The sequence below is a fragment of the Mus caroli genome, chromosome 7, assembly GCF_900094665.2.
Source record: "Mus caroli chromosome 7, CAROLI_EIJ_v1.1, whole genome shotgun sequence".
In the NCBI taxonomy this organism is placed as follows: domain Eukaryota; kingdom Metazoa; phylum Chordata; class Mammalia; order Rodentia; family Muridae; genus Mus; species Mus caroli.
Genome location: NC_034576.1, coordinates 77,000,271 through 77,028,093, shown reverse-complemented (window position 1 = coordinate 77,028,093; position 27,823 = coordinate 77,000,271). Strand labels below are relative to the sequence as shown.

The 27,823-nt window shown below is 44.7% G+C and overlaps 1 protein-coding gene across 2 annotated transcripts in view; it reads left to right on the top strand.

The window, feature by feature from the left end:
- Nucleotides 1-27,823, top strand: part of Slco3a1 (solute carrier organic anion transporter family member 3A1) — a 283,764-nt gene that overhangs the window by 30,556 nt on the left and 225,385 nt on the right. For both annotated transcript variants that reach the window (XM_021167572.1, XM_021167570.2), the window contains exon 2: nt 19,636-20,101. In XM_021167572.1, coding sequence (XP_021023231.1) covers nt 19,636-20,101 — 466 coding nt within the window. The remainder of the gene's footprint in view (nt 1-19,635; nt 20,102-27,823) is intronic.

Genomic DNA, 27,823 nt, shown 5'->3' with positions numbered 1-27,823 from the left:
TTCCTTCCTTCCTTCCTTCCTTCCTTCCTTCCTTCCTTCCTTCCTTCCTTCCTCCCACCCTTCCTTCCTTCCTTCTTGCTACTGTCATTTGTCCAGAACTCAGGATACAATGATGTTTCTCGCCTGGCTTTCCCACTCTGCGTATCACTGTCTACCACAACCATGACCTTATGGCTCTGATTTTGGGATAGCCATTGGCTTTAATGGCTTTGACCCTGCAGTCACTCATATTCCCTCCCCCACTGAGTGACAAGGCGCTGCCTGTATGCACACAGACTCCACAGCAGCTGGGACCACACAATGCTTCATCTTATGTGGCCGCTCAGTATGGCTAGGCAGCCTTTGCCTTTCAGAAACCCAGCAGGAGCCAGGGGTACCCTGCAGAGGTGATTTGCCACTTCCCATAAATGACAGATTTTGAATTCTCAGAACCTTGGAAACCTGGTTCCTCTTCTCTATCTTTGTGATGGAAGGTCTGAGATAGGCACAGAGTTTTACTGATACTGCGCTGGGCACAAACGCTTAGGAACTAAAATATCATCCCACCACTAGAGCTCTATACCTTTGGGCAGGTTCCTTGCCTCTCTGAGCTTCAGAAGTTTGTACTACCAAGTCCACAGTGTTTGGATCAGAATTTAATGAGATGATGTTTGTGCTGAGCACTGTGCCCAGGGCCTGGCACACCTTGAGGACATAGCAGATAATTGGATTCCTCAGATAGACTCCGAAGAAAGAGGAAAAAGCCAGATGAGCCCCCATGCCATACCGCTCTGCTGTCTGTAGTGATCGGGCAGAGTTCAGGTAGGTTTTTATTTCCCCGATCAAAATAAAAGAGCTTTAATTATACCCACACTTGTGCTTTGCTTGCATTGCAAAGAATGGATCTCAGAATGCCACCCTCCTATTGGGCAGTTGATGTTTGGAATGCAGGACAGGCTGGCATCAGGAGCCCAGTCAGTGCTTTCTCTGCAGGGCCCACAGCACCCTTGGTCTCAGCCTAGGCTGAGAGACTGATGGCACCTTCTCACAGACAGCTGGTTCTCCTAGCCATGTGTGGTCTTTGTCCCTGTTAGGTCCTCCTGCTGTTGTTCCTTGCTTCCTGTTCAGTCCTGTGGTGTGGTGCAGCTCTCCAAGTGACGCATATGTCACTGTTTGATTTTTTGAAACAGATAAAGGGATGCTGGGGTTGGCCTGCTGGGATTGGCCAGGCCCTGTGCCTGCTTCAACTGGCTTGATCAGGAATGAGGTACCTCAGTTTCCTCTCCTGCCAAGTGGAATACTGACAGTGCTTGCTTCCTGGAGTTGTAGGGCACAGATCAGGAAGATCAGCTTGTAAAAGTGCTTTGCACAGCACCTGCTCCACACGAGGCGCTCTGTAAAAATCACCCGGATTAACATTAGCAATAGATGATATCTGAGTACTCGTTATTGCAGAATCAGCATGCCCAGATAAGGACAGGGTAGGTGGCTGTGTGTACCGGGTACTGTTATTCTTTGAGGTGTCTATTTTTTAATTTGTGCATGTGTGTTTTCATTTGTGTGGGCTCATATGTATGTGCCAGTGCTTATGTGTGTATGTACTCAAACATAAGGAGGTCAGAGGACAACTTCAGGTGTTCTTCCCCAGAAGCTGAGAAACATGCTTTTGAGAGACTTTGTCATTGGCCTGGTACTGGCTGGCCAGTGGTATCCTGAGGTCCAACCATCTCTGCCTTCCCTGTGCTGAGACAAGTGTACACAACCAGTTCTGGCATTTTTACATGGACCTGGGAATTAAACTCCTCACTTTACCACTGTACCAGCTGATCTGTCTCCCAGCCTGAGAGGTTCCTTTTAAAAACTTTATTACATTTACACACACACACACACACACACACACACACACACACACACANNNNCACACACACACACACACACACACACACACACACACACACACATTACAGAACCTGGAGGGCAGTGAAAATAGTTCAAGTCCTCCCAGCCCCTGTATGACTCTGTTATCTCTCCTGAGGCTGTTTCCCACGGCTATTTCCTTATTCTCACCCCTAAAGCATCCCTGGGTCCCAGGTCCTGAGCTCACCCTGCCTCTCCTTGCATCCCAGGGTCACCTTGGCCACTGGTGCAAGGTGTAAAGATACAGCATGCTTCCCTGATTGAACTCACTTCCTGGGGACAGAGGGACCTGATTTAAATGCAGCTCCACATCCCCAGCCCCTGCACCCATCCTGCCATTGATAGTTACTGAGCCTCAGATACTCTCTCCCCTGTCTGTAAGTGACAAGGTGTGACTGGTGTCACTCTGTGACAGGAAGGAGACAGGCCCGGGGTCCTGGCTATTTCTCCTGCTTCTCTGCTCAGGCAGTTCAGCGGTGCCACTCAAGTGGAAGTCTGTTCTTTGGGGTTTCCTCTTTTTCCTGGTGTGGTTGGGGGATGATTTCATTTGGCACCACTTGAAACTGTTAAGATTCTCTGACTTCTAGTTCATAACTACTGTTTGCCCTGAGCAGCTTTCCTTACATTGAAGAATAACTTACTTTAAGGGGGAAATAGTTTACAATTTCCCGAATTGCACAGTCTAAGAAGCACTGTGACATTTATTTTGAGCTAGAAACAAACTGTAGGTGCAGCTTGTCTGTTTCTCTTTGTTGTTCATGCCCAGTACTCTACGTATATTTATTTACTCTATTCATTTACATTAGCGTTCAGGTTTGTCATAGTTATATTTGCTATAAGCATACATGTCAATATATATATATATATATATATATATATATATATATATATATATAATATAAATGTGGTACACTTACAGGGAATGAACTTTTTTTTTTTTTTGCTCTCTGCCAGTCATCTTCCTTCAGTATTTTATGAGACATTTCAAAAATAGAGAAGACTTGGATTATTTGATTGACCCCTGTGGTGGTCCCACAATGAGCACATTGCTTGCCATGTCTCGCTGTATATTTTTCCATCTCTCTGTCCCTCAGTCCATTCATTTTCATCTCCTTGCTGCTATTGTATCTCTAAGTTAAGTATCTGTCAGTGATGGGACCATGTGCTCATTTTGCAGGAAGCCTGTTACATTCTGGGATCTCTCTGGGCCTTGCAGGGACCTCTTGCAGAAACCTGGAGGCTACTAATGGCCCACAGAGCCTCCCCCACCCCTGACTCAACAGTGATATCCCTCTGCCTTTGGCATTCTGCTGTTCATTATCTTTCAGAGATAGAATGTTCACTATGCTGTCTGCTACTCTACCTCCTTAGACAAAGAGACATCACTGAACTTCTGAAAAGATTCTGTCAGATCCCCACACCTGAACACTCACCAGGCAGGAGCTATGTGTTATTTAAGACTCTCACAAAGGCCCACTGATGTAGCCTTAAGGCTCCCCCTTGGTAATTTTTCTCCCAGAACTCTCTGGTCAGGACTGCCTCCTTAAACCAGATCATCTGGTACTTGTGAGAATCATACTCCTGTCCTGATGTCCAGGTGCTGTCTTTGTTAGGCTCAGAGGCCCAGATGAAATGAAGGCCTAGTGGAGAGGGGACCAAGTATCCAATCCTTTTAGACAAGTACCTGGTATAATGTGACAATAATTGTTTTGTATGGTCTGGAGGAGGACCCGTTATGACCATATTTTCAGTGTTGAACATGTGGGTTTTTTGAGCGTATAGCAAGCCAAATGTAAAAAGAGAACGAATAAGAGAGTGAAACACCATCAGATCAAGTGCTCAAAATATTTAGCAGAAATCGACTGGGGAATCCTTGTGGAGGCACTTAGCTAGAGTTCCAGGTAGAAAGTCCCTAGTGGAGGAAAGTATCCCCTTGGTACTTCCAAGTAAAAAAACAAATGACAGCAGAAAAGCAACTCACGAAATTAAAGGCTTATTATCAATATACAGCAGAAATCACCTGTCAAAGCTCTGTAAGGAAGCCTGCTGAAGTTCCCTACCATGGTTGCCCAGGCAAAGCAGCATGTCCCCTCCACTGGATGCTTCCAAATCAAAGAAGAAATAGAAGCAGAGCTGATAGCATCAGATTGGGCACTCAAAACGCCCACAGAGAAACTGTCTAGGGAAGTCCCCTCCAGGCTGCCATCTGAGGTTCTCCATAGATGGAGTCCCAGGCAGAGCAAAGTAACTGTCCCCTTAAATAGGACTTCTGAGTCAAAGAACAAATAGTAACAGGTTGCAGAAACATCATCAGATCATCTTGTCAGCACTCACAACATCCACCACAAAGTAGCTAGGGAAGTTGAGGGAATCAGCCGGGGTTCCTGATTGAGGTAATTCCAGATACCTTCTTCTCAGTCATGGCTGACACACCCACTCTTACCAGACAGATAGTAAATATGGCTATGTGCTGAACTCTTGATGCTCTCTCCCACCCCAGGCACTTTTACATCTCCTGGGATAAATAATAGACACCTCTTTTGGATATGGCTCACGACATACCTCTTCTTCACGGCAGTCTGTTTGGATGTTCACGCATCTTCCTGTCACAGAGAAAGTTCAGCCCATCCCAGACAAGGAAGGGCTCCTTGGAGAAGACTTTTAGACAAACATGCTTGGGTCTGAGTTGTTAGGGAACCCCAATTCCAGAGCCATCTTCTTAGTGAGTTCAAACACACATACCAATTTACCAATATCATTTCTATTATTTAACATGTACATTCTGCCAAAACACAATTGTTAAAAGGTAAAAGACATACCCCTCTGATTATTCTAGACTCCTACATTTTAAATTGAAGATAAATTCTCTTTCATACAATACATTGTGATTATGATTTCCCAATCCTGGCTCATGGGGGAATCCTGTTTTTATAAGCCCATGAATGAGAGAATCACTAAGTTGGTAAAGCTATCTCAGAGAGTTCCTAGAGGACCTTGGTACTTAATAGCATCTTGCAGAGTATGAATGCTGGGAGTTAGATATAGGGTACATGAGAGGTGGTGGCAGCAGGATATAGCTGTAACACTGTGATCAGCCTCAAGTTCTTCTGGGAAGGCTGCCAGCAGAAGACTCCCTGCCCTTGGCTTTCCTCAAGGATAGCCTGGGTTGAAAAGAGCCTCTTTGACTGAAGCCAGTCTATCATCCAAGGCTGCCTAAAACTCTGTCTGATCCACTAGTGTGTATCATAGCCAAGCTGCTCCCCACTGTCAGAATTTTTCAAGAATCATCTGTCCTACCTTGCTGCTGGCCTCAAAGCTAACCTATCTCCAATCAACTGGTCTCTTCCCACTCTCTTCTGCAGGGCTAGCTTTTCCAACTTGTAATCCACAGCTATTCTTTATGGTCAATTCCAAGGGTAAAGACAGAGAGACTTGGAGCTTCATGGTGTCTTTGATACATAATCGACAGTCAAACCAAACCCATCTATATTCCTCTATGCCAGAGCTTGGCACACTTATTTCAACCAGGCAGATAGTAAGGTCTCAGGCTTTTCGGGCCACATGGTCTCTATTGCATTCTCACTTGTCAGATCTGTGTCGTCGTTGTGAGGACAAAGCCATGCTGACTGCACAAACAGGCCATGGCTGTGATCCAGGGATGCCTTACTTGCAAAACAGGTAGCTGGTAAGATTTGGCTGAGGGTCACAGTGTGCAGACCCCTGACCTAGATAAGCCATTTCTTGGATTGTTTCATTAAACTGTCTCTGTGTGGCACCAAGAGGATAAACTGCCCCAACCCCATCCCTAAGAAAGGCAGATTAGAGGAAGAAAGGAAAACACTGGCCTTTTTAGACTGTAGTGGTGTGGATCTCAAGTTACATCTGCATTTTAATCACCATGTGTTTCAGTTTTTGCCCCTAGGAGGTTTAAATCCCACAGATACTCCCAGGTGCTGAGAGGAGGCTTACCTATGGTCCACTTCCTTACGTAGATGATAGTTTGTTTGATCTAAACCTGAAGCTCATTGTGTTCCTTCTCTGTCAGCACAAGTCATGGGGTCATTGGTTTGTGTTTTTAGGGTTTAGTTGGAGAACATCAGCAGAAGAACAAAGGTGACTACAGCTTTACAGAACATGGGGTATTTGAAGCATGTCTGTCTCTGCTGAACTTGAATTCTCCTGCCATGTAGGGCTGCTATTAACAAGAAAGTAGCTTATAAATCACAGAAACTCATTGGTCAGAGTTCTGGCGATTGCAAGTCTTTAGCAAAGACATTGGTAGATCTAGTGAGTAGCACCGCCTGCATCCTAGTAGTAGTAGTAGTAGTAGTAGTAGTAGTAGTAGTAGTAGTAGTAGTGTTGTTGTTATTGTAGATAACTGGCTGTGTGAAATGAGCAAAAAGGAAAGCATAGGAGGACTACCCAGTTACTATAGCCATGTTTCCCAAGTCCAGTGAGACAGTGGTACAGGGCACTAGGAATTCTCACTGGGTGAGCTCCTCTCCTTCTATCTCATCCTGTGAGGTTCCTAGACATTTGGGGGTGCCTTGAAGTGACTAGGCAGAGCTTGTGAGTCATGTGGCAAGAGCTAGTGTGTGCCTCTGATCTCCATGGATGACCATGCCACCTGGAGACATTGCTAAATACAGATTCTGACCCAGGAGTGGGGCAGTTTTGAGGTGTGCATTTCTAAGAGATTCCTGGACCAGGTCACTCCCAGAGAACTCCTGTAAACTAGCGAGGGCTGTTCCTTTTTGCATAAGCTCTTGCCACATGGAGGCACCAGCAGTGACCTTTAGTGACCTTTCTCATGCTGCAACACTTTAATAGGGTTGCTCAGGTTGGGATAACCCGCAACCAATAAGATTATTATTGTCGTTACTTCATAACTGTCATTTTGCTACTGTTATGAATCATAATGTAAATAGCTGATATGCAGGTAGTCTAAGGTGAGCACTGTGAAAGGGTCTTTGCCCCTCCCCAAGGGGTCTTGAGCCATATGTTGAGTCACAAGTGTGCCTTAGAGGATTATTAGCCTGGAAGAACACTCAAGACTCCAGGCTGAACTCCTGCCTCTGGATCCACACGGACACCCCTGGGGCTTGTGACTTAGGTGCCTCGAGAGACACAAAAAATTTGCTCTTCGAGAACTCAGAAGTCCCTGATCCTTTGTTGGTCCCTGGGGAATGGACTTCCCTGGCAATTATTTCAGAGCCTGTGGCAGTGCGGGCACATCTCTTCAAGTCCAATCTCTAGAAGTACATTTGAGGGGATCTGTTTTACATGAAAAAGAAGCCTTAAAGCAGTGTGGCCCCTGGGCATGTAGGCAGCGAGTGTGGTTCCTGGCTACATCCACTCTGTGCTATTAACACAACATATTTACTTGATGTTAGATAGGAGAAAGGACGTGTGCCTCACTGGAGATATTAACAGTGGGGTGATCAGTTTCATCAGAGAGGACGTTTAACTCCAAAGGCCCGCCTCTTGTTGTAGATCCACTCCTTAAGGAAACAATGAATGGGCCGAGGGAATGTCAAGTTTAATAGATGCTTTTTGCTGCAAGCATTGCTGTAAGTGAAATCCATTATGAGGCTGGAGGTTCTAGGGGTGTTTGAAAATTGGTGTATTCCTTTGTATAGGAGGAGCTCATTCAACCGTATTGATCATCCAGGGGCAGCACAGAGTGTTTTACTGAGGGAGGATTCCATATGGAAGTGCTTTGTGAATGGAAGTAGCATTTGATTACTGGGAGAAAATGGCTTCAGTTTGCCATCTGGCTTCCCAGCCAATACCATTGATTCATGGAGCTTCTAGTAGGTTTGTTTTTGTTTCTGTTTTTGTTTTTGTTTTTTTATAACCTAGCCCATTTCAAATGCCGATGAGAGATTGGAGCTCTTTTCTTGACCCCCTCCCATCTGAACACTGAGGGTGATTGTGACAAGTACGCACCTAGCCTGCTTCTGTGTTGGCTTCCAAGCCCCCAAGTGAGGCAGCTCTGTTTATCACCACAGCCTTATTAAATTATCATGCACAGTGTTTTTGCACTTTATGATGTCCCTCACTTTTAACAAATGCAAATCTTCCCATTGGTGCCCACATAGATTCATTCAGTACTGTGAGGGGACACTGAGCTATCTCAGCCCAGCCTCAGTCCACAAGACCAATATCTTCTTTTGTTTCTAAGGAAACGCTCAAGTCACACTCCATCACTGAGGAAAGTCAGGGTAGAAACTTGAGACAGGAATTGAAGCAGAAGCCATATAGGAGTGCTGCTTGCTGGCTTGTTCTTCCTGGCTTGCTCATCCTGTTTTCTTATATAACTCAGGATGACCTACCCAGGGTTGCCACTACCCACAGTGGACTGGGTGCCAAATCAATAATAATAATAATAATAATAATAATAATAATAATGCGGAGGAGGAGGGAGAGGAGGAAGAGGAGGATGCTGAGTACTGCTAAATCAATAACAACAACAACAACAACATAGGCCAATCTCATGGCATCATTTTCTCAATTGAGGTTCCTTTACTAAGATAACTCTAGCTTATGTCAAGTCTAAAAGGATCCCCACAACCCCCAGGGAATATCTATCTGGTGGAACTAGCTCACTAGAGGTGGGACTTGCGAGGTTGTCTGGCCTCTGTTACAGTCCTGCTTTGCTTGTTGACTTTCTGTGGCCTGTTCCTACTGCCACAAATCCTCTCCATGCATCCTTTCTCTTGGAGCTCTATAGCCCTCTGACTCTATGAGCCTTCAAATAAGCCTTAAGTTGTCCATGTCAGATAGTTTAAATCTCAACAACACAGAAGTAATTAACACAATTCATGTAACAAAATGTAGCTGCCTAAAACATACAGTCTGTGAGTTCTAACAGATTTCTATCCTTATATGATCATCATCACACTCTATTTTGAAATGTTCTTGTAAAAACTGGTTCTCAGTTGGCTATGGTGGTACTATATCTTCCAATCCCAGCATCTTGAGACAGATGCAGGAAAGTTTGAGGCCATCTTGGGCTATATAAGTAAGATGCTGTCTCAGAAAAACAAACCAAAATAAATGAATGAGCCATCAAGTTGTTTCATTCCCAGATTCCTGTCAGTTACTGCTCTAGCAAGCCCCATGCAGTGTACTTTCTATTTCTAAATAAATAAAATATTTACTTATTTTTATTTTATGTTTATGAGTGTTTTCCTGCTTGTATGTATGTGCACTAATGTGCACGCAGTACTTGAGGAAGCCAAAAGAGGGCACCAGATTTAGAGAAACTTTAGTTACAAACAGCTGTCAGTTGCTGAGCCTTCCTCCCAGTGCCCTTTTGATATATATTAATCTTTTTCAGGATGTTCATATAAATGAAGTGTTGTCTTTTTGAGATTTATTTATCTTCCTCATGTATCAATACTTTATTTAACTTCACTGCTGAGTACTGTTCCTTCTATTGGAACTCTATGGATATTGATTTAGTAGATGACATTGCCATCAGACTTATGGATGTAACACATTATGTTTCTCTGTGTGCGTTGATGAATATTTGAGTCATTTCTGACTCTGATGCACACTGCCACAATTTAGGGGGTTTTGTGATGTATGGGTTTTCATCGTTCTTCAGTAGAGCTCTGGGAGAGAAATTACTCCATTATAAAATAAAGTTTAATATTTTAATAAATTGCCCCACCACTTTCCAAAGCATCTGTACACATTTTGTCTTCATATTCTCACTAGCAGTATTTGAAGACTTGGTCTCTGTGTCTTTTTAAACAGACACTCTGGTGGGCGTGTAGTAATATGTCACTGTGGTTCTGATTGGCATTTCTCTAAGACTAATGTTGCTAAGCATCTTTTCAGATGCTTATTAGAAATGTGTACATCTTCTTTGATGAAATGTCTATTCAAATGACACTTGCCGATTTTGAAAAATGAGCTGTTTGTCATTTTATGGTTGAGCTTAAGATGGGGAGGGAGCATTGTTCAAATCCTCTTTATCCTTACTGATTTATTTTTTAGTCTGCTGTTTATATCAGTTATTGAGTGGGCTGTTAACCTCTACAGCCATTATGGCTTAATTTCTCCTTTCATTTTGTCAGTCTTTTTTCATGTATTTTGGGGACCGTGATCAGTTGATGGAAGTTGAGTTTCTGTCAGCCATGTTATGATTTGTCTTGTGTCTCATGTCTTTGTTTCTCTGGTTCCTTCTTTACTGGCTTCCTTTGTGTTAACTAGTTTCTTATTTATTTAACTCATTTTTCCCTTGAGCCTCAGAGAATTCTCTTAGTGACTGCTTTTACAAATATATATCTTCAGGGAGCACAGTCTCCTTCAGGGCTATGCTAACTGAGTTCTTGTAAACTATAGAAGCTTTGCTTCCAGCCTGCTGCAATTCTCTCTGCTCCCAAATGATAAGATTGCTATAGGTAGACTGTGACACCTGGGAAGACTGTGGATGCAGTGCAGCTGTGTTATTCTATCATGTGCTTTTTAAAATTATTATTTAAAGGGAGAGAGTAGATACATACACACAACCTTTTGTATTGCACACATGGTAACTTTTACAGTGTTCTTTGTTTCTTATACTTTATTTATTTAGTGGGGGCACACATGCCACAGAATGTATATAGCAGCCAGAGAACCACTCTGGTTCTTTCCTTCAACCATTTCGATCCTGGGGATCAGAGTTAGGTCTGCGGGCTTGGCTGCTGGCTCCTTTATCTACTGAGCCATCTCTTTAACACTACTTCAGAGTCCATATTTGAATCTCTGTAGGTGTTTTCCCCCCCTTCTGCCTGAAGGAACTACTCTCATATTCCTTGTAAGAAAGGCCCAGCATTGAATTCTGTCTTTATAATTTTTTGTTTGTTTTGTCTTGTTTTGTTTCGTTTTGTTTTGAGACACAGTTTTTCTGTATAGCCTTGGCTGTCCTGGAGCTCACTCTGTAGATGAGGCTGGCCTCTGACTAGTATATCTTACCTGCCTCTGCCTCCCAAGTGCTGGGATTAGAGGTGTGAACCACTGCCACTGGACTCACACTCTTTTTTTTTAATGTGGGTTCTGGGGATTAAATTTAGGATCCTCAGTTTTGTGTGTCAAACATTGTATTGGGTAAGATATTTCCATAGCCCAAATGGGGGGGTTTCAATGGACACAGTGGTATTCTGGGACTCTGAGGCATGCAGAGAGGCTGACTCTGCACAAGACAGCTCTACCTGAGCATCCTGTGTTGAAATGAATGGTTAGTGTGAGCCTTATTCCAAGATCTCTTGGAGGCTTATGCCTGTCCCCTATATCTGAAAGCCAGGGAACTGAGTTTCTCCTGTTCTCCAATAAAACAGAGCAGCCACCATACCAATCTTGAGTTCAAACGGTGCTCTAGGTTGAGGTGTGCAAGGCTCAATACCAATTATTTTAAGAGTTGGCCTGATGCCTAAATATCTGCCAATAATTTCACACCTTGGGCATAGAGTGTAGAGAAGTCTGTTGATTGAGGCTGGTAGGGACCTGAAACCTGTTTATCTAAGCATGGAAGGAAGAGCTATTGGGAGTGGGGGGGGGTCAGTGATGTGATTTACATATTGGAAGTAATTATATTTAGTGGTAGTTTTATTTTATTTTAGCTTGAGTGGGAGGATCATAAACTATTGCACATTCTCCTAGAACTAATTAATTGGACATAAAATTCAAAGAGTATAAGGAACCATAAAAAAACAGTTGCCTCTGTTGTGGTTTAGGGCTGTTTAGGGGGTGGCAGGGAGAGAAAAAAATCCGAGAGGACCCACAGTATAAGGGAGAGGGAGAAATGGTCCAAGAAAGATGCAGATCATGGAGTAGAGGGAAGAAAAGGAGGAGGTAGAGATAGGTTCTTAGAGGAGAAGCCAGTGAGGTCTTTGTAAGGCAGAGCAGGCAGAGACTGATGCTGTCATTCAAGGTGATCATAAAAGTGCTATGCCAGGCTATGTAAGAACAGGATCCAAAGAGTGCCACCGTGAGTGAGGGGCCCGGGAGAACTGTGGTGGCTCAGGGTCCTGCAGTGGGGTTGGGGGGGGGGGCATGCTGAAGACCAGGCCTACCTGTGGTCACAGTGCCTACTGGGCTCCAGGGCTTTTGTTCAACAGCGGGGATCATTGTTTACAAAAAAGACTAAAAAAGGAGTCTTGAGGCTTGTCTTGCCCAGACTGACCAAGTCAATATGAAGCTCTTAAAATCTCACATATGTCCCTATATAAGAAGACATATTATCAAAAGATGGCCTAATCGGCCATCACTGGAAAAAGAGGCCCATTGGACTTGCAAACTTTATATACCCCAGTACAGGGGAATGCCAGGGCCAAAAAGTGGGAGTGGGTGGGGAGGGGAGTGGGTGGGGAGGGTATGGGGGACTTTTGGGATAGCATTCGAAATGTAAATGAGGAAAATACCTAATAAAAATATTTAAAAAGAAGACATATTTTAATGGGAGTATGGTGGTACAGACTAATCTCAGCCTTTAGGGGACAGAGGTTTGACAACAAGAGTGTTTCAAAGGAGAAAAGACATACCCTTGGCATGACAGATAAGAGATTAAATTTACCTTGAGATCATTCTCATGGGTTTTAAAAAAATGAACTTTGGTTAGAACACTTCTGATAATAACAGGAATGCTTGGTAAACTTGTTACCATTGATGTGCTTGCAAATGCCTGGGGCCACAGTGTCTCAAAAGCTTCTCTGTTTAATTCGTTCTCTGCCTTTTAAGGAAGACTGATTTGAAAATTATGCCCAGTTATCCCATGAGCCCAATTTGTGCTCAATCATTGCAGCAGACGTAAGAAAGCCTTGCCAAATGTTTCCTTCACCTGGCCCAGTTGTGGATCATGTAGTTGGAGCAAGAGCAAGAGGCAAGGACATTGATGTCCTGGGCCACCTGGCTGTGCAGACCTCACAAGTGAGTGTGTTTTGCACAAAACTTCCCACCACAAGGAATGGCTGTTTGGATGAGAGACAGACTAGCACACTGGACTTCCTTCAGCTGAGATCAGGGTTATAGTTTTATCACAGAAACTGAATACTGGCTGCGGAGAGCAGAGAATAGTCCTTTTAGTTCAGAAAGAGATGTCCTTGGAAGGATGGATAAGAGAGTTACTTTACAAATTGCTTGCATAGGTTTAAAAATAAATATTAAACAAACCTCCAAACCTTCACAAAATGGAATTGAAGTGTCTAGAAATGATTTTTTTGGCAATTGTAACTAGAGTGTTACATATATTTATTATGAGTGAGAAGTTTTTATTATCAGCTAAAGATATAATGTATAGAGTCAAGATTTGGACAGTCAATAAAGGGGTGTAGACCAAATCTGTCCCTCTGCCTGTTTTGTGAGTAAAGTTTTATTGGAACTCAGCCATGTCCACTTGTGTACAGGTTTCCATGGATGCTGTGTTGGGCTACAGTGGCAGATGCCAGTGTTACTATGGTGACCACATGGCCTGGGAGCCTAAAATATTTACTGTCTCATTCTTTTCAGAGTAAGTGTGTCAAATTCTTTCCAGGAATCCCCGAGAGAGGCAGCCACATTATTTTGTCCTTGACCATATCGAGGTTGACACTTCTTGTGCTGTTGTTAGTATCTGCTTGCTGATGTGGGCCCTTGATCCCATGTTTCCAGGATTTTGAATCTGAGTCTGGTGTCACCTCTACACTGATGTCCTTTCTTAATGACTTATCAGCAGTAAGCCAGTGGATATCGTTTCTTACCAAGACTATTTGAGTAGCTGATCAGGCAGTCTCCCCCATTCCATACTGTGTAGAATGCTATGCTATTTCTAAAGGATAACTTCCGCTCAAGAGCATCCATTCCCCCATTGACCTCAAACCCAGATCCATAGTAGTATTGCCTTCAAGGCTGCTTTATCTCAGATGACTCCACTCAGTACCCTGAGTCATGTGCTATTTCCTCTTGCTCCAAGCCAGCCAGAACTCTCCACCTGGTATATTTTCTTTGTGTCACTGATCTTTGCTTTTGAAATAGTGCAGCAACTCCTACCACTTCATGTCTTTATTATTAATTAATTAATTAATTAATTAATTGTAGTACACTGTATGTGTGTACCCTGTATGTATGTGAGTACACTATCATGCTCTTCAGAGACACCAGAAGAGGGCATCAGATCCCATTACAGATGGTTGTGAGCCACCATGGTTGTGGTTGCTGGAAATTGAACTCAGGACTCTGGAAGAGCTGTCAGTACTCTTAACTTCTGAGCCATCTCTCCAGTCCCTACTTTATGTCTTTTAGAATCTAGTTCACTCTTGTGTCTTGGGTCAACTACCGGTGTTGTCAGTCCCTTGATTGTTCTGCCGCTCTGTTGTGGTGCTGTAGCCTATGCTGTCACTAAATGGTTTTGTTCTGCCATGGATGGATTCTCTCTTAATCACAGCCATGCTTCCAGAATTGCCCACACAGCAGGCACTGGGGGTTGTGGAATCAGATTAAATTGAAGAAAGCACACAGATCATGTAGGCCAGTGTTGAGAATAGTTGGTTGATATATATACCGACTGAGTGCTGGCTACAGGGCCCCAGTGGCACTCACAAGAACATGCTCTGTTATACCCATTGCTAAGGCTTGGAAATGGACTCTGGCAGATGGTCTCGATGAACAAAGCTTCAATCAAAGCTAGATTGGAGTCAGGCATGATGGTAGAGGCCCATGATCCCAGCACTAAGGATGATGAGGATCTCAAGTTTTTAGCCAGCTTGGGCTACAGAGTGACTTCATGGTCAGCCTGGGATATATATATGGATATATATATGGATATATATATCTCCATCTCCTGACAAGACCTAGTACCTTCAGATCAGGAGTTTCATACTGATCTCAAGGTTTTCTCACTACAAAGCTACAGGAATAGACTAGGTTACAGTGCCCTAAGCACACATATGTCAGAGGTATACATACAACACCTCTACCTTGGGTGTTAGAATCATCACCTTTGTAACACAGGCCTAGGGAGCAGGCACTGTTATTTGCACAGAGCTCCCCAGGTGATTGCAGTTGCCAGTGCCAGCCCCACCACCCAAACCAGACAGAAAATATGGGCTTGTCTCTTAGAAGATTGTAATCTTCCACCACAGTCCTGAGAACCTGGGATCCTCCTGAAGAATACATGGTAACTTCCCCTGGACCACTTCTTTAGAGAGCAAGGGAGGATTCAGACATGTCTGCCCATAGGCTACCCTATCCTACAGTACCAATATCAATGTGGATCAAAGTCCTCCCTTTGGGCACACATGTATATGTGTATATGCGCACATGTATGTGTATGTGCACATGTATACAAGTGCATCTGTGCATGTGTGTGTGTGTGTGTGTGTGTGTGTGTGTGTGTGTGTGTGTGTAGGGGGAGGATGCCAGGGATCAAATCTTTCTCAGGTATACTTCCTCACAAGCCATCTCTCTTGCTTTTTTGAGGTACCTCACTGGGACCTGGGACTCACGACATAGTCTAAACTTGCTAGCCAGGGATCTCAGGGCTGCTACCTTCCCAGCACTGACTTTGTACATGATTGTTGGAGATTGAACTTGAGTTCTCATGCTTGTTGAGCAATAACTTCACTGAGTCTTTGCCCCACCCTGGGAACTGTTATTAATAAGAGTTCATGAGATTCTGAAATGTAGCTTTCTCCCTTCCTCCTTCTTGTCCTCTCTAACTCCTTCCCCTCCCTCCCTTCCTCCCTCCCTCCCTCCCTCCCTCCTCTCTCCCTCTCTCCCTCCCTCTTCTCTTCCACATAGTTAATGTAGCAGAAGCCTGGCAGATCCTGCACACTTCTCACACTAAATGCATTTCCACTTGGCCCAGGGTAAGGGCTCTTCCTCCTCTCTTTCTCTTCTGGAATCCCTGTCCCTTTGTCTCTGTCGCTAATTATCCAGCTGTTTCCTTTAGCCCCCCCCCCAGCCCCCCATTGCCCATTAAGTAAAGGCAGCCATTCCCTTCAGCGCTCTGCTCCCTCTGTGCTGGATTAGTCTCTGCCACATAAAAGAAGCTACAAGTGGCTTATATGGTCTCATGCATACTTAATTAGTCCAGCTTCTGAAAACTGTGCTTTAAACGAGTGAAGGCATTAGCCTCCGATCTAATTGATCCACAAAGCACCATTTCGGAATGGCTGCAGTCACTTTAACTGCTGGTCTAAGATGAGCATCCCTGGGGCCCACAAGAGGCTGCAAGGAGGAAAGACCCTGGACTGGATCCCCGGACATGATCTTGCTCTAGAAGAACTGACTATTTTGTGTCTTGCCTACTGCAGTCCTTATCCCCATCACCTTTCCCTGGCCTCATGAATGTAAATATCATGAGGTAGTTTATGATGGAGCGTGTTTGCTGAGTTGGAACTTTCATCGGGGTTCCAGGGTCCAGATATGTTGTCTGTTGTGTCTCATGGCAGAATAAGATGAGACTTCACTTCATCCCTTCCTGGACCATGTAACCAACCATCCAACACCACAGGGGAAGATGCAACTTGCAGCTCTACCTGTTGAGGCTTATATCTTAAATGCTCCCAAGGCTGTGTGCTAAAGGCTTCATTGCAGCCTGTGGTGGGGTTGGGAGGCAGACAACCTTCCCAAGTTAGTGCCTGGTGAAAGGGTACTGGAGACATTAGGATGATCCCTTGGGGGGACCGTGGGCCCTCCGCTTCTTCCTTCCTTTATCTTTTGATTTCCTGGCCTTCGTGAAGTAGCAGCTTTGTGTATTTATTCCACTGTTGTGGCGACCGCCATCTTACTCTGCCTATCCATAGACCTGAAACAATGAAGCCCAGTGACTATGGCTGAAACTTCAAATCAAACCCAAGTCAAGTCTTCCTGGATATTGTCTTGTCTTGGGCATTTTGTCATAGCAATGGGATGTTAAGACACCATCAGATTGCTCTGCTCCTAGTGTCTATCGGTGCCTGGGGCCACTGACCTGGCTAGTCCCAGATCTCTTCTCATCCAGCCCTCCTTGGTCATCTTTCCAGGCTCAGTATGTTGCTCTACACCTCCCAGGCCCTTAGTCCACCTTCCCTATCACTCTACACACCACATCACCTGTTTAAACCAGAGCATTTGGTCAACCGCACAAGCTTTTGTTACAGCCAAAAGAAGTAAATAATTGAAGCCTTTCTTTTCCCTTGCCCAGGGCTTTCAGAAAGCACATCTTTGGGAGCATTTTAGAGCCATTGTAACCAGGCCAGGGCCTGTTTATCTTCTGTTCTCAACAACTGCAATCTGTTATTCGGAGAAAGGAGCAAGGGGCGGGGGCAGTGAGCTGTGGGTTGCCCTTGGCTGGAAAGCACAGTGGAATTGGACCCTGACTGAGAACCTTGCTGATCAAGTGTGTGACAGATGCTCCAAAGCTGCTCTGTGGGGCTGGCCCATGGATTGGTACTGAAGCAAAGATCCCCATGATGTGCCACCACTTTAGCAGCCTGCCTCTCACCTTCCTTCTGGTCAGCTGGAGATCAGATTCAAAACTACCCTTGGGCCTCAGCTGAGTCACAGACACTGTGAGAGCCCAGGTGCTGCTCATCTCTTGCTTCAGGACTTCTGACTGGGGCTGAGATCCTCTGGGCTAAAGGGTTTAAATAGGAGGTGACAAACGGTGACCTGCCACACTGCTCTTTTGATAGTAAGAGCACACAGAGGTACCCTAGTCATCATCATTATCACAGATGTCTGCATATGTGCTTGGATTCCAGTAGATGGGTCAGGATTGGAAGGTTGTGAATGATCGGGTATTTAAAAGCACATCCCTGTGTATAATCTTAGAGGAAGGCTAGCTCTCTGGGACTCTCCTCCCTGCCCTTTCATTAACAGTCTGACTTTCTAGTGCTGTCTGTCTGAAATAAAGCCTCTCCCATGTTTCTTGTCTATCATTTTGTGCTGTTGTATATATACTCTCCAACTTCCATAAGGGCCTGTCTTTTTGGTTCACTAGCATTCATTTCTGCATTCTTCCGGCATGCCTTTTCCCTTATTTGATGTGATATTTAGACTTTTCAAACTCAGTGAATCAGAGAAATGCCAGGATGTTCATAAGATCTGCAGCTTCTCCTCTCCTGGCATCCCCTCATGTATGGTTTAGGTTTATCCTGGCCCTAGATGTTTCTGTCATTTCACAGTGAGCCAGCTATAGCTCAGAGTGACTTGGTTACCTGGAGTTAGGAGGGACACATGTAGTCTGGCCACAGATGCCTGGCCTGGCCTGGCCCTTGTACTTTACCATCTCCCTGTTCTATCACACCCTGGAATGGAAGGCTTCTCAGGCCAGTAGATTTGCACTATTACTCAGGTGTTCATATCGATCACAGTAGAGCTGTTAGGATTCTGATTTCCCAGAATCAAAGCTGAGGGAAGGTAATTGAGTTGGCCTGGGTCACAGCAGATTAAGGACCAGCAGGGATTCACCTCTGCTTTCCCTCCCTGCGCCTGCTCTCCCGCCACAGCATGGCATGAACTGCCTCCATTGTTCACAGTGGTGTTCCTGGCTTGTTATGATCTGTGTCAGTTCTCTCCTGCGTCAGGAACTCATGCTCCCCTTGTTCATAGCTTTGCTTCAAGTGTCCTTCCCTGCCCGGTGAGGGCCACAATCATCTGCCAGATCTCTCAGAACAGGGACAGCTGTCCTCCTGTGATGCAGGGCATGGGACTCACAAACAGGAGAGTACTACATTTTTCCCTCTAATGAGCCTTTTAATAGTGTATTGCCCCTTGAATTTATGTTTCAGTCATGTCTGTGTGTATCTTCCTGCCAGGTGGCCTCTTAAGACCAGGTGCCCTCATTTTTTCTGTCCATTTTATCCAGGCCATTGCCAGGCAAAAACATATGTTTAAACATTGTTAAACAAACACAGGCAGACAGGAATACAAAAAAAGAGGGGAAATATAAAAATATCCCATAAAAATATCCTAGCAGGGCTACAGTGCTTACAACAGTTCAGAGGGATTTTGGTTGTTTTGTTTGTTTGTTTGTTATATTAGATATCCTTTAGGGAAACCTATGTCACTTAGAAACTTCCAGAAGGAAATAGTGCTAAATATCATCCCATGAGAAGGCCTCTTGGTGTCAGTCTGTGAGCCTAGCTATAGGGAAGCTGAAGGAGGATCCAGCCTATAAGTACAAAGACTGCCTGGCCTACAGAGAGGGAGTTCAAGTTCACTATGGCCAACTTAGTAAGATTCTATCTCTAAAAGTGAAAAGAATTCTGGGAATGTAGTTCAGTGGCTGTGTTTCCTTAACATGCGTAAGAACTGGAGACGTGTGGATGGGGCACGCATGAATAAAGAGAACATTCTACTGAGCTAACCTAACTGGTCTGCTTTGCTACTTATGCGTTTGGAGACTGGTATCTTGGTAGAAAGAGCCCCTGGTTCCAATTCTCTTGAGCATCCACAGACTTCATATATAGCATGCATTTGGAAAAGGCGCCTGGACTTTGGGACCTATTCCTGACTACTCCCCAGGTCTCCTCTACAGAGATACATGGAACCCTTGAAGATGGAGGCATCTATTGGAAAAAACCATCTTTGCTACTAAGAAAGTGAATTCTTTCATTGAATTGGGGTTATCAAATGAAGGAAATGCTTGTCTGATTCAATGGGTTTCTACCTGCCTTTTGTATCTGGTGCCACATCATCGGGCATGTGGGAGGGTCCAGGAAGGGCAGGGGGTTGTCCCCTTGAGTATCTCCTAAGATGGACTTTGAATTTTCCTTTTGCCACCCTCAGGTGAGCGTGTTAACCACCCTGGAACGCAGGTTCAACCTCCAGAGCGCCGATGTGGGTGTGATCGCCAGCAGCTTTGAGATCGGCAACCTGGCGCTGATTCTCTTCGTAAGTTACTTCGGAGCACGTGGGCACCGACCGCGCCTCATCGGCTGTGGTGGAATCGTCATGGCCCTGGGCGCCCTGCTTTCGGCACTGCCTGAGTTCCTCACCCACCAGTACAAGTACGAGGCTGGCGAGATCCGATGGGGAGCAGAAGGCCGCGATGTCTGTGCCACCAATGGGTCCAGCAGTGATGAAGGGCCCGACCCGGACCTAATCTGCCGTAACCGGACAGCCACGAACATGATGTACTTGCTGCTCATTGGGGCTCAGGTGCTCCTGGGCATCGGTGCTACCCCCGTGCAGCCCCTGGGGGTCTCCTACATTGACGACCACGTGCGGAGAAAGGACTCCTCGCTCTACATAGGTAGGCACTGCCCCTGCTGTCTGGGTTGGTGTAGTGGTGCAAAGTTGGACCCTGTTTTGCTGGAGCACTGGTTTACAGAACTGGCTAAAGGTCTCCACGGTTGGATTCCTAGAAAGTCTCACATGCCTGATCTAGGAGCAATGCAACTAGATCATTTTTGAAAATCTTTCCAAGGAATACTTAGATGCTGCCTGGATCTTACCAGATGCAGACCTTGCATCAGGGAAGATCAGGTCTGGAGGGGTTTGGGATTCATCTGCTGTGTGTGTGTGTGTGTGTGTGTGTGTGTGTTGTGGTACAGGGATATTTGATACTCTAGTGTTTACCAAGGTCTGTTGTGGGGGGTCTTCATTTAGGAAACCTCAACTTTGAAGAATCAAAACTGCCTCTTGTTTTTTTTGTTGTTGTTGTTGTTCTTATATGTTTGGCTTTTGTTTTGTTTTCTTTTGTTGTTTTGTTTTTTGTTTTGGACTTAAAGAGCAATTGATTACACTGTAAGCATTTTTTATAACTCAGAGTTGGCAACTTCTGGTAGTGTTTCAACTAGCAACCTGCTCAGGAACTGGGTGTTAGGAAGAAATGAAGAATGCGCAGACTTTAAAGAACAATTTTCTGCTGAAGTAGGTTCTGACATTTGATACTGCAAAGATGAAAGAGCCCTAAGGTCTAGGGTTTCAAGAAACAGCTAAGTGGCAATTTGCTCATGTGACAAATGGTGTCCTTGACCAAGAGCTGGTGGAGAGTTGTATGGTCACTTACCAAGTGTCTCTAGCCCTGACTTACTAAGTATGCATTTACTTCCAGTGAGAAAACATCTCCCACCACGGAATGTGAAGTTTTAAAAGAATGACCTCTACCTGAGAGATTGTGGTGTCACCTGACTGCAGTGTGCCTTGAAGTATACAGCTAATTATGCAGGCTTAAGTTAAAATAGAACTTGTTCCAAATTTGACATAAGCTTCCTATCTAGCAAGCCTCTATTTTACACATCCTGAGCTTTCTGAGATAGGATGTCTGGGCGCACATATCCACCCAGAGGCCTCCCAGAGAGTTGATGCTTTGACTGAACAAGTGTATTGTAGATCGATGTATGACCTTTGTGTAGGAAGAGGCTATGAATGAGAGAAAAGTGGAGCATGTACCCTTCCCTATCCAAGCCAAACCCAGTTAGGACATCTTTGTGTCACAGGGCTTAGAACTGTTGAAGCAAAGATGCACAGTCCCCTTTCTCCATATGCTATGGCTTGTCTTTTACCTGGAGGGGCGGGATTCCACTGAGGCGGTGACTATGGTGATTCTTTTCTTTTGGCTGCTGTTAAGCCAGCAAGTTGCTAAGTTGGTATCCATGACTACAGCTGAGTAGTGTTTGGTCTGAGGATGCTTCCCTCAGTCCTTGGGAGAATAGTTGTCTGGTAGCAGTTAATGGATCACATCACCCTGAAGGAATTGGCCAATGAAAAGCTGAGTTTGTCTCCTGAACAGTCAAATGAAGTATGATTTCTATGCCAAGGTGGGCATTTGGGTTTTGGGGAGATGGGAGAAACAAGGCTTGTAGGACAAAACAAGGCAAGGTGGGTTCTTTTGTTTTTTGTTTGTTTGTTTGTTTTTGTTTGTTTGTTTGTTTTAATTTCTGATCTGGTATATGAGATTTGTAGTTATCTTTGGTAGGAAGACTGTGTCAGCCAAATTCATACTTGGGCTCCTCTTTTCTTCTATGGAAGAGTCAGTTGAGTGTTATTTTTGCACAGTATATGGATAGTGTAGTGCTCTGGTCTGTCTCACCAAATTCTAAACCATGGCAAACAGACTAGTGCATATAGTGCTGACAGCTCTTCCAGGTCTCTCTGAAATGGTTTCATGGGTCTGTTTAGAAGGAGAGGCCGAAAGCAAGCATTTTGCACAGATTGGCCTTCATAGATAGGTTTTATTATTATTATTAGAATTTTCCAGGAGCAGTTTCAGAAGACTGCAGCCTATGCAGGGAATATCTGGTGTGTTCTCCTATGTCAGGAGCCATAAAGACATGTCCAAGGTCCTGAGACTGTCACAGTATTTATCTCTTCTTAGTTAGGCTCTAGATCTGGAAGCCACTCAACTTTGCTTTTAGAAGTATCCAAGGGAACACACTGCTGAGAGGAGGGGTCTCAGAAGAAAATGAAGCTGGGGCTCTAGGTGAACTGTTTGGAAAGGGAGACTATTTGCTAACTTTGAGTTTGGCTCCAGAAAAGCAGGCCTTTTTGTCAACATGCCTAACTTAACACTGGATCGGAGACAGAAACAATGTACATATTATATATGGAAAAATACGGGCTTAATTCCAAGGAATCCTTTAAACTGCATGGGCCAAGAGAATCAGCCTGCATTGTCTAGGCTACAGGTCATCTGAGACCAGACCTGTTGCTAGCTGCCCGCACAGTAGGTCAGCAGAGAGGTGCTAGCCACACACCCATGGCCAGGTTATAGACTCTCACATGCATCAAAAGTGAAAGAGTTCAACTCAGGTCCCTCCAGCATTTCTCACTAAAGCGATTCCTTCTTTTGACTCTCTTGGCTGAACTCTCAGAGAGCTTCTGGACTCCTTCATGGGCCTCTCACAAGGCTAGTCCTGTTCGGAAGCCGGTCCTTTCTAGAGTGAGGAGGGAGTTGAGGGAACTCATTTACCACGGGACAAAACTAGATGAATGGGGACTCAGCTCTGTTGGCAGCCTTTTCACTCCATTTCAATACAGCAGCGTGCAGAGCTCAGCCTCCTAGGATGGCTGGATAATGACCCGAGGGTGGCGCGTGGCACTCTTTGTTCCCATAGGGACCAAATGGGCAGGGTTGTGGTGAAAACCCATTTGTGCATTCCTGAGGTCCAAGAGTCAACCCTTTAGGAGTCCCGTCAGGCCTTAGCTCCATGGTGTGACCATCCATTAGCCTAGTTTTCTTAGCTGTCCTTTTGTCTCTCCAAGTTCAAAATATATCAAGTGGCCCTTGCTCCTTATGACAGCACGAGTGAGATGGTACATGGGCTTCCTGTACTTTGGCCTTTTACTTGGTGGCTTCTTTAGTTTGTTAGTGACTGGTTTTTTGTTTTGTTTTGGTTTGGTTTTGGTTTTGGTTTGTTTAAGAAGGAGAAAGGTGAAATGAGAATGACAAAGGTGTTTTTTTTTTTCCTTTTCTTTTTAAACAGCTTGGAAATGTGTTACACATTTACTATTGGCCGTTTCAGAAATACATAAAAAAAGAGTAATATGGCTCTATAGTATATATAATTCTAGTCTCTTTTCCTGCATTGATAGACTTTTCAGAAAAAAAAAATGTGCTTCTAATAAACAAGACTTTGTAATTTCATTTCTCTTAATATTTTATGAGCTTTTCGCCATGTTACTAAATATTCTTCTATGGTTCTGACTGCATACAAAATATTCCCTTGTGAGCATACACCATATTAGTAATATTGTCAATAGTTAGAAAGGAGTTTTCAGAAATTTTGCTGTTATAAATGAAGCACATGGGTAAACTGCAGGTTAACGTACTTTACAAAAATCGTTGAGCTGGATGTGGCGGGGCTGTGGGTGTGAGTGTATCTGAGGTCTGTTCAGAAGGCAGTGGGTGGGTGTTGGGGGGTGTGTGATCCAGGCTCAAGCAGAATCAAGGACATCCACCAGAGAGCTTGAAACCTTTGGGAAATGCCAAGATCCATGATGGAGGCAGACATGGGACTCTGTTTAAGTCCATAAAGAGAGGTGCTGGTAGTGTGAATAGTGGGGGTCAAAACTAGAATAGGTGCATGAGGGCAGGATGAACACAGGTGGGCATAGCTTCTATTCACATCACGGTTCTGGAAAGAGATGCACCATTGTCCGTTATGTATAAAGATGAAGCATGTTCAGAACCCAGGCCCCTCGAAACAAGGCAGCTGGTGGAGTCTGCCTTCCACTCCAACACTGTCGACTATGCAACCTGTCCATTCCTTCTGTTATCATTGGCTGTAGCCATCGGTGCCGTCAGGAAGTTTGACACATACTATGCTGAAGCTTCCCTTCTTTATAGCTTCCTCAAACCCTTTCTCATTGTGCACTCTGGGCCCAGCAGACAAGTTTCTGCACACACACCCCTCAACCTCTCCGTAGTGTGATAACTTCCCTGAGCCATGCCAGGGTAGAAGGGATGCTTAAAGTCTAAGGCTTCCTTCTTTAATGGGTTCACCCTCAATTCCGCTCCTAAGAAGAGATGCCAAGGGCTAGAGGGCTGGATCTGTCATAAGACAAATTCAAATACACGGAGGGCTTGAACCATGGGGCAGTGCATCAGTTTGCTGGGCAAAACACCCTGCACTGGGAGGGGGTGGTGGTTTGTGTACTCTTGGCCCAGGGAGTGGCACTATTAGAAGGTGTGGCCCTGTTGGAATAGGTGTGGGCTTGTTGGAAAAGGTATTTCAATGTGGGTGTGGGTTTTAAGACCCTCATCCTAGCTGTCTGGGAGTTGGTTTTCTGATAGCAGCCTTCAGATAAAAGATGTAGAACTCTTAGCTCCTCCTGTACCATGTCTACCCGGATGCTCCCATGTTCCTGCCTTAATGATAATGGACTGAACCTCAGAACTTGTAAGCCAGCCCCAATTAAATGTTGTCCTTGAGTTGCCTTGGTCATGGTGTCTGTTCACAGCAGTAAAACCTAACTAAGACAGAGGTTAAACCCCAGAAAATGTTTCCTTCAAGTTCTGGAGAGGTTCAAGGTATAGGTGCGGTTGGTATTTCCTGAAGCCTCTCTCTGAAGCTTACAGAAGGCCATCATACTACCAACTCATTGCATGGCTGTCCCTCTAGGGTCACATGGCCCTAAGATCACTTCTGTAAGCCTAACTTCCATCTAAGCACGATAAGCAATCTGATTGGATTAAGGCCCATTCGCAGGGGGGCATTTAACCTCAAAGACTTCTCGAAAGGCCCTATACAACTAATTATTTAAGAATGTAAATTTCTCAACTAACTTTTAAGTTTGTAATAATGATAGAACGACAGATTGCCACAAATTATTAGAGAAGTCTTCCATCCAGTTGTCCTTGACAGTGACATCACACACAATGCAAGCTCAGTCAGCAAGGGCCTTGCTTTGTAATAAAGAGGAGCCAAATTTTATCATTAGCCCTCAGATGTAAAAAATACCCTGGCTTGAAGACAGGCGGTTGTAAATCCAGTGCTAGGGAGGCAGAGGCACGTGGAACCCAGTGGATCTCTGCCCAGGCAGCCTCAGAGTTATCTGCCAAGCTCCAGACTGGTGAGACCATTCTCAAAATCAAAGGTTGCTGGTGCCTGAGGACTGACACTCAAAGCTGTCCTCTGCCTTTTACCACAACCACACACACATGCACCCATACATAGAAACATGCATGTGTGTGCACGTTCACGCACGCGTGCGTGCGCACGCACGCGCGCACACACACACACACACACACACACACACACACACACACTGGGAGGCAGGGAGTTGTGGCTCAGTGGTAGACTATGTGATGGCACACAAAAGGCCTGGAGTTTGATCCTGAGTACCATTTTAAAAAAATCAAACAACAACAGCAGCATTCTCTACCCACAAAGGAGGAAGTTAGCATGGGACAACACATGGAGTCCATTTAGTCCATTTAAATTCTTCCCTTTTGCTATGCAATCATCAGTTAGAGAGGTGGGCTGTATGCATAATTTTCCCACCTGTGTGATCTAGTTTTCCTGATGCAGATTGTGATCGAGGTGAAATCAGATAAGTTTGAATTGTTTATGTGTGCTTAGCAGATCTGTGCACAATACTAACACATGAAGTGGCAGACACAGACAGAGGGATGGCTGCACAGTCTTCTGAGCATGGCTATTTTGGAAGGAGTGGGATCCTGTTAGAGGAAAGTGGTTGTCTCAGGGCATCTTGGAGAGGAACTATGGAAGGAGCAGGAACCCTAGCAGTGTGCTGGATTACTCGGGGCAGTTGTTCTGAGCCTTGTGGCATATCTATTAGACCTGATGTATCATGTTCTCTTTGTTATCACTTAGATTGCACCTGAGATCAGTCCTCTGTGTTTTAGCTAATGATGCAAAGAGAATTATTCTCACATTTCACCTGCCAAGTGTTAGTTTAGTACAAAGGTCACAAGCTTACCAGGCAGCCACCAAAGAGAACCGCACTTCTTTTTAGAACCCTGGGAGCAAAGAGATATTTTGCTTCTGATGAGTTTTTATTTTCACTTGACATTGGGTAAAATGTGTTCTAATTCTCCACAAAGAGTTTGGGTCGGGTATGGATCAAATACACTGTGACTGCAATTCTTTTAAAAGAAATAATTGAAAAGCTGTTCCTCCTGGGAGCAAGCGTAGCTCATTATATTCTTGCAACTTCATTGATATTGAAGTTTCTCTCATTAATTTCTTTTTTCTGAACTAAATGGCACTGGAAGTGGTCAGCTTGTTTTGGCCCTGCTCCAGTCCCTCATCCCAGCTGCTGGTGACATGCCATTTCCGTGTGTTTGGGCACTGTGTTAAACAATTCACCCAAAGTCCTAATCTGGGGCTTCCTAATTGCCTGTGATGGTAGCTGATTTTCAATCCTTTCTAAATGCATATATTTCACATTCGGTGGCTTGGGACATCATGGCTCACCACCTTGGTTACCATGAGCATTCTGAATTAGGCTTCTCACAGTCATTTCAAGATTTAAATTCTGGTTCTTCTATGTACCTCACTCCTGCAGACTGGCTGGGCTTCCTATTGCTGTGAACTCATCACCCTATCTGTATGATGGGGTTTGGTAGGCTCACTGTTCCTAAGCAACAAGTATTGTGTATCTTAAGGGGAGGGCAGAATCAAAAAGCATTTCCTTGATCATCTTTATAGTGTCTCCATTTACAAATCTAGAAACAGAGGCATAGATGAAGCGGCAGGTTTATCTCATTGAGGACAGGTTATTAGACAAGAGTCCTTGGGTCGTGATTGTCAGTAGCAGGTATGACACTTATGAATAGAAACCTTTTTAGTCCTGAATTAAACCACCACAGCCCTTGCATGAAGGTTTTGCCTGCATGTAGATCTGTTCACCACCTGTGTGCCTTGTCCCTCTAGAAGTCAGAACTGGGCATCAGATTCCCTAGAACACTACTTATAGGGAGCGGTGATCCACTGTGTGGGTGCTGGGAATTGAACTCCAGTTCTCTGCAAGAGCAGCCAGTGCTCTAAACGTCTGAGCCATCTCTCTAGCCCCACTCAGAGCTGCTTATTTTGAAGAGAGACTTAAGATGCTTGTTTTCCAAGCAGACTGCATTGCTAACTCATTGAAATCCCTCAGCCTTTGATTAAATAATAAACACAACAACTTGAGGTAATGATGGTTGATTTTAGCTCATGGTTTGAGAGGATGAAGTCCATTGTGACAGAAGGGCGTGGTGGTGGGTGCTAAGAGTGTGCAGCTTGAACTCCTCACTTCTTGCTAACACAGGAAGTCTAAACAGAACAGGAAGTAGGCCTGGGTCATAAAACCTCAAGGTCTGTCTTCCCAGAAACCTACTTCTACAAGCTAAGCCCTTCTTCCTTAAGGCTTCACAACTTCCCCATACAGTGCCACTTGCCTTTGGGGGCTGTTTCATACTCAAACCAAAACAGTGAGTCAACACGGGTAACCTGTATCAGGACTTCCTGGCAGAGATGAGGGGGAATTCTCATGGGCTTTTATGGTTCTGATCCTGCTGATACCATGC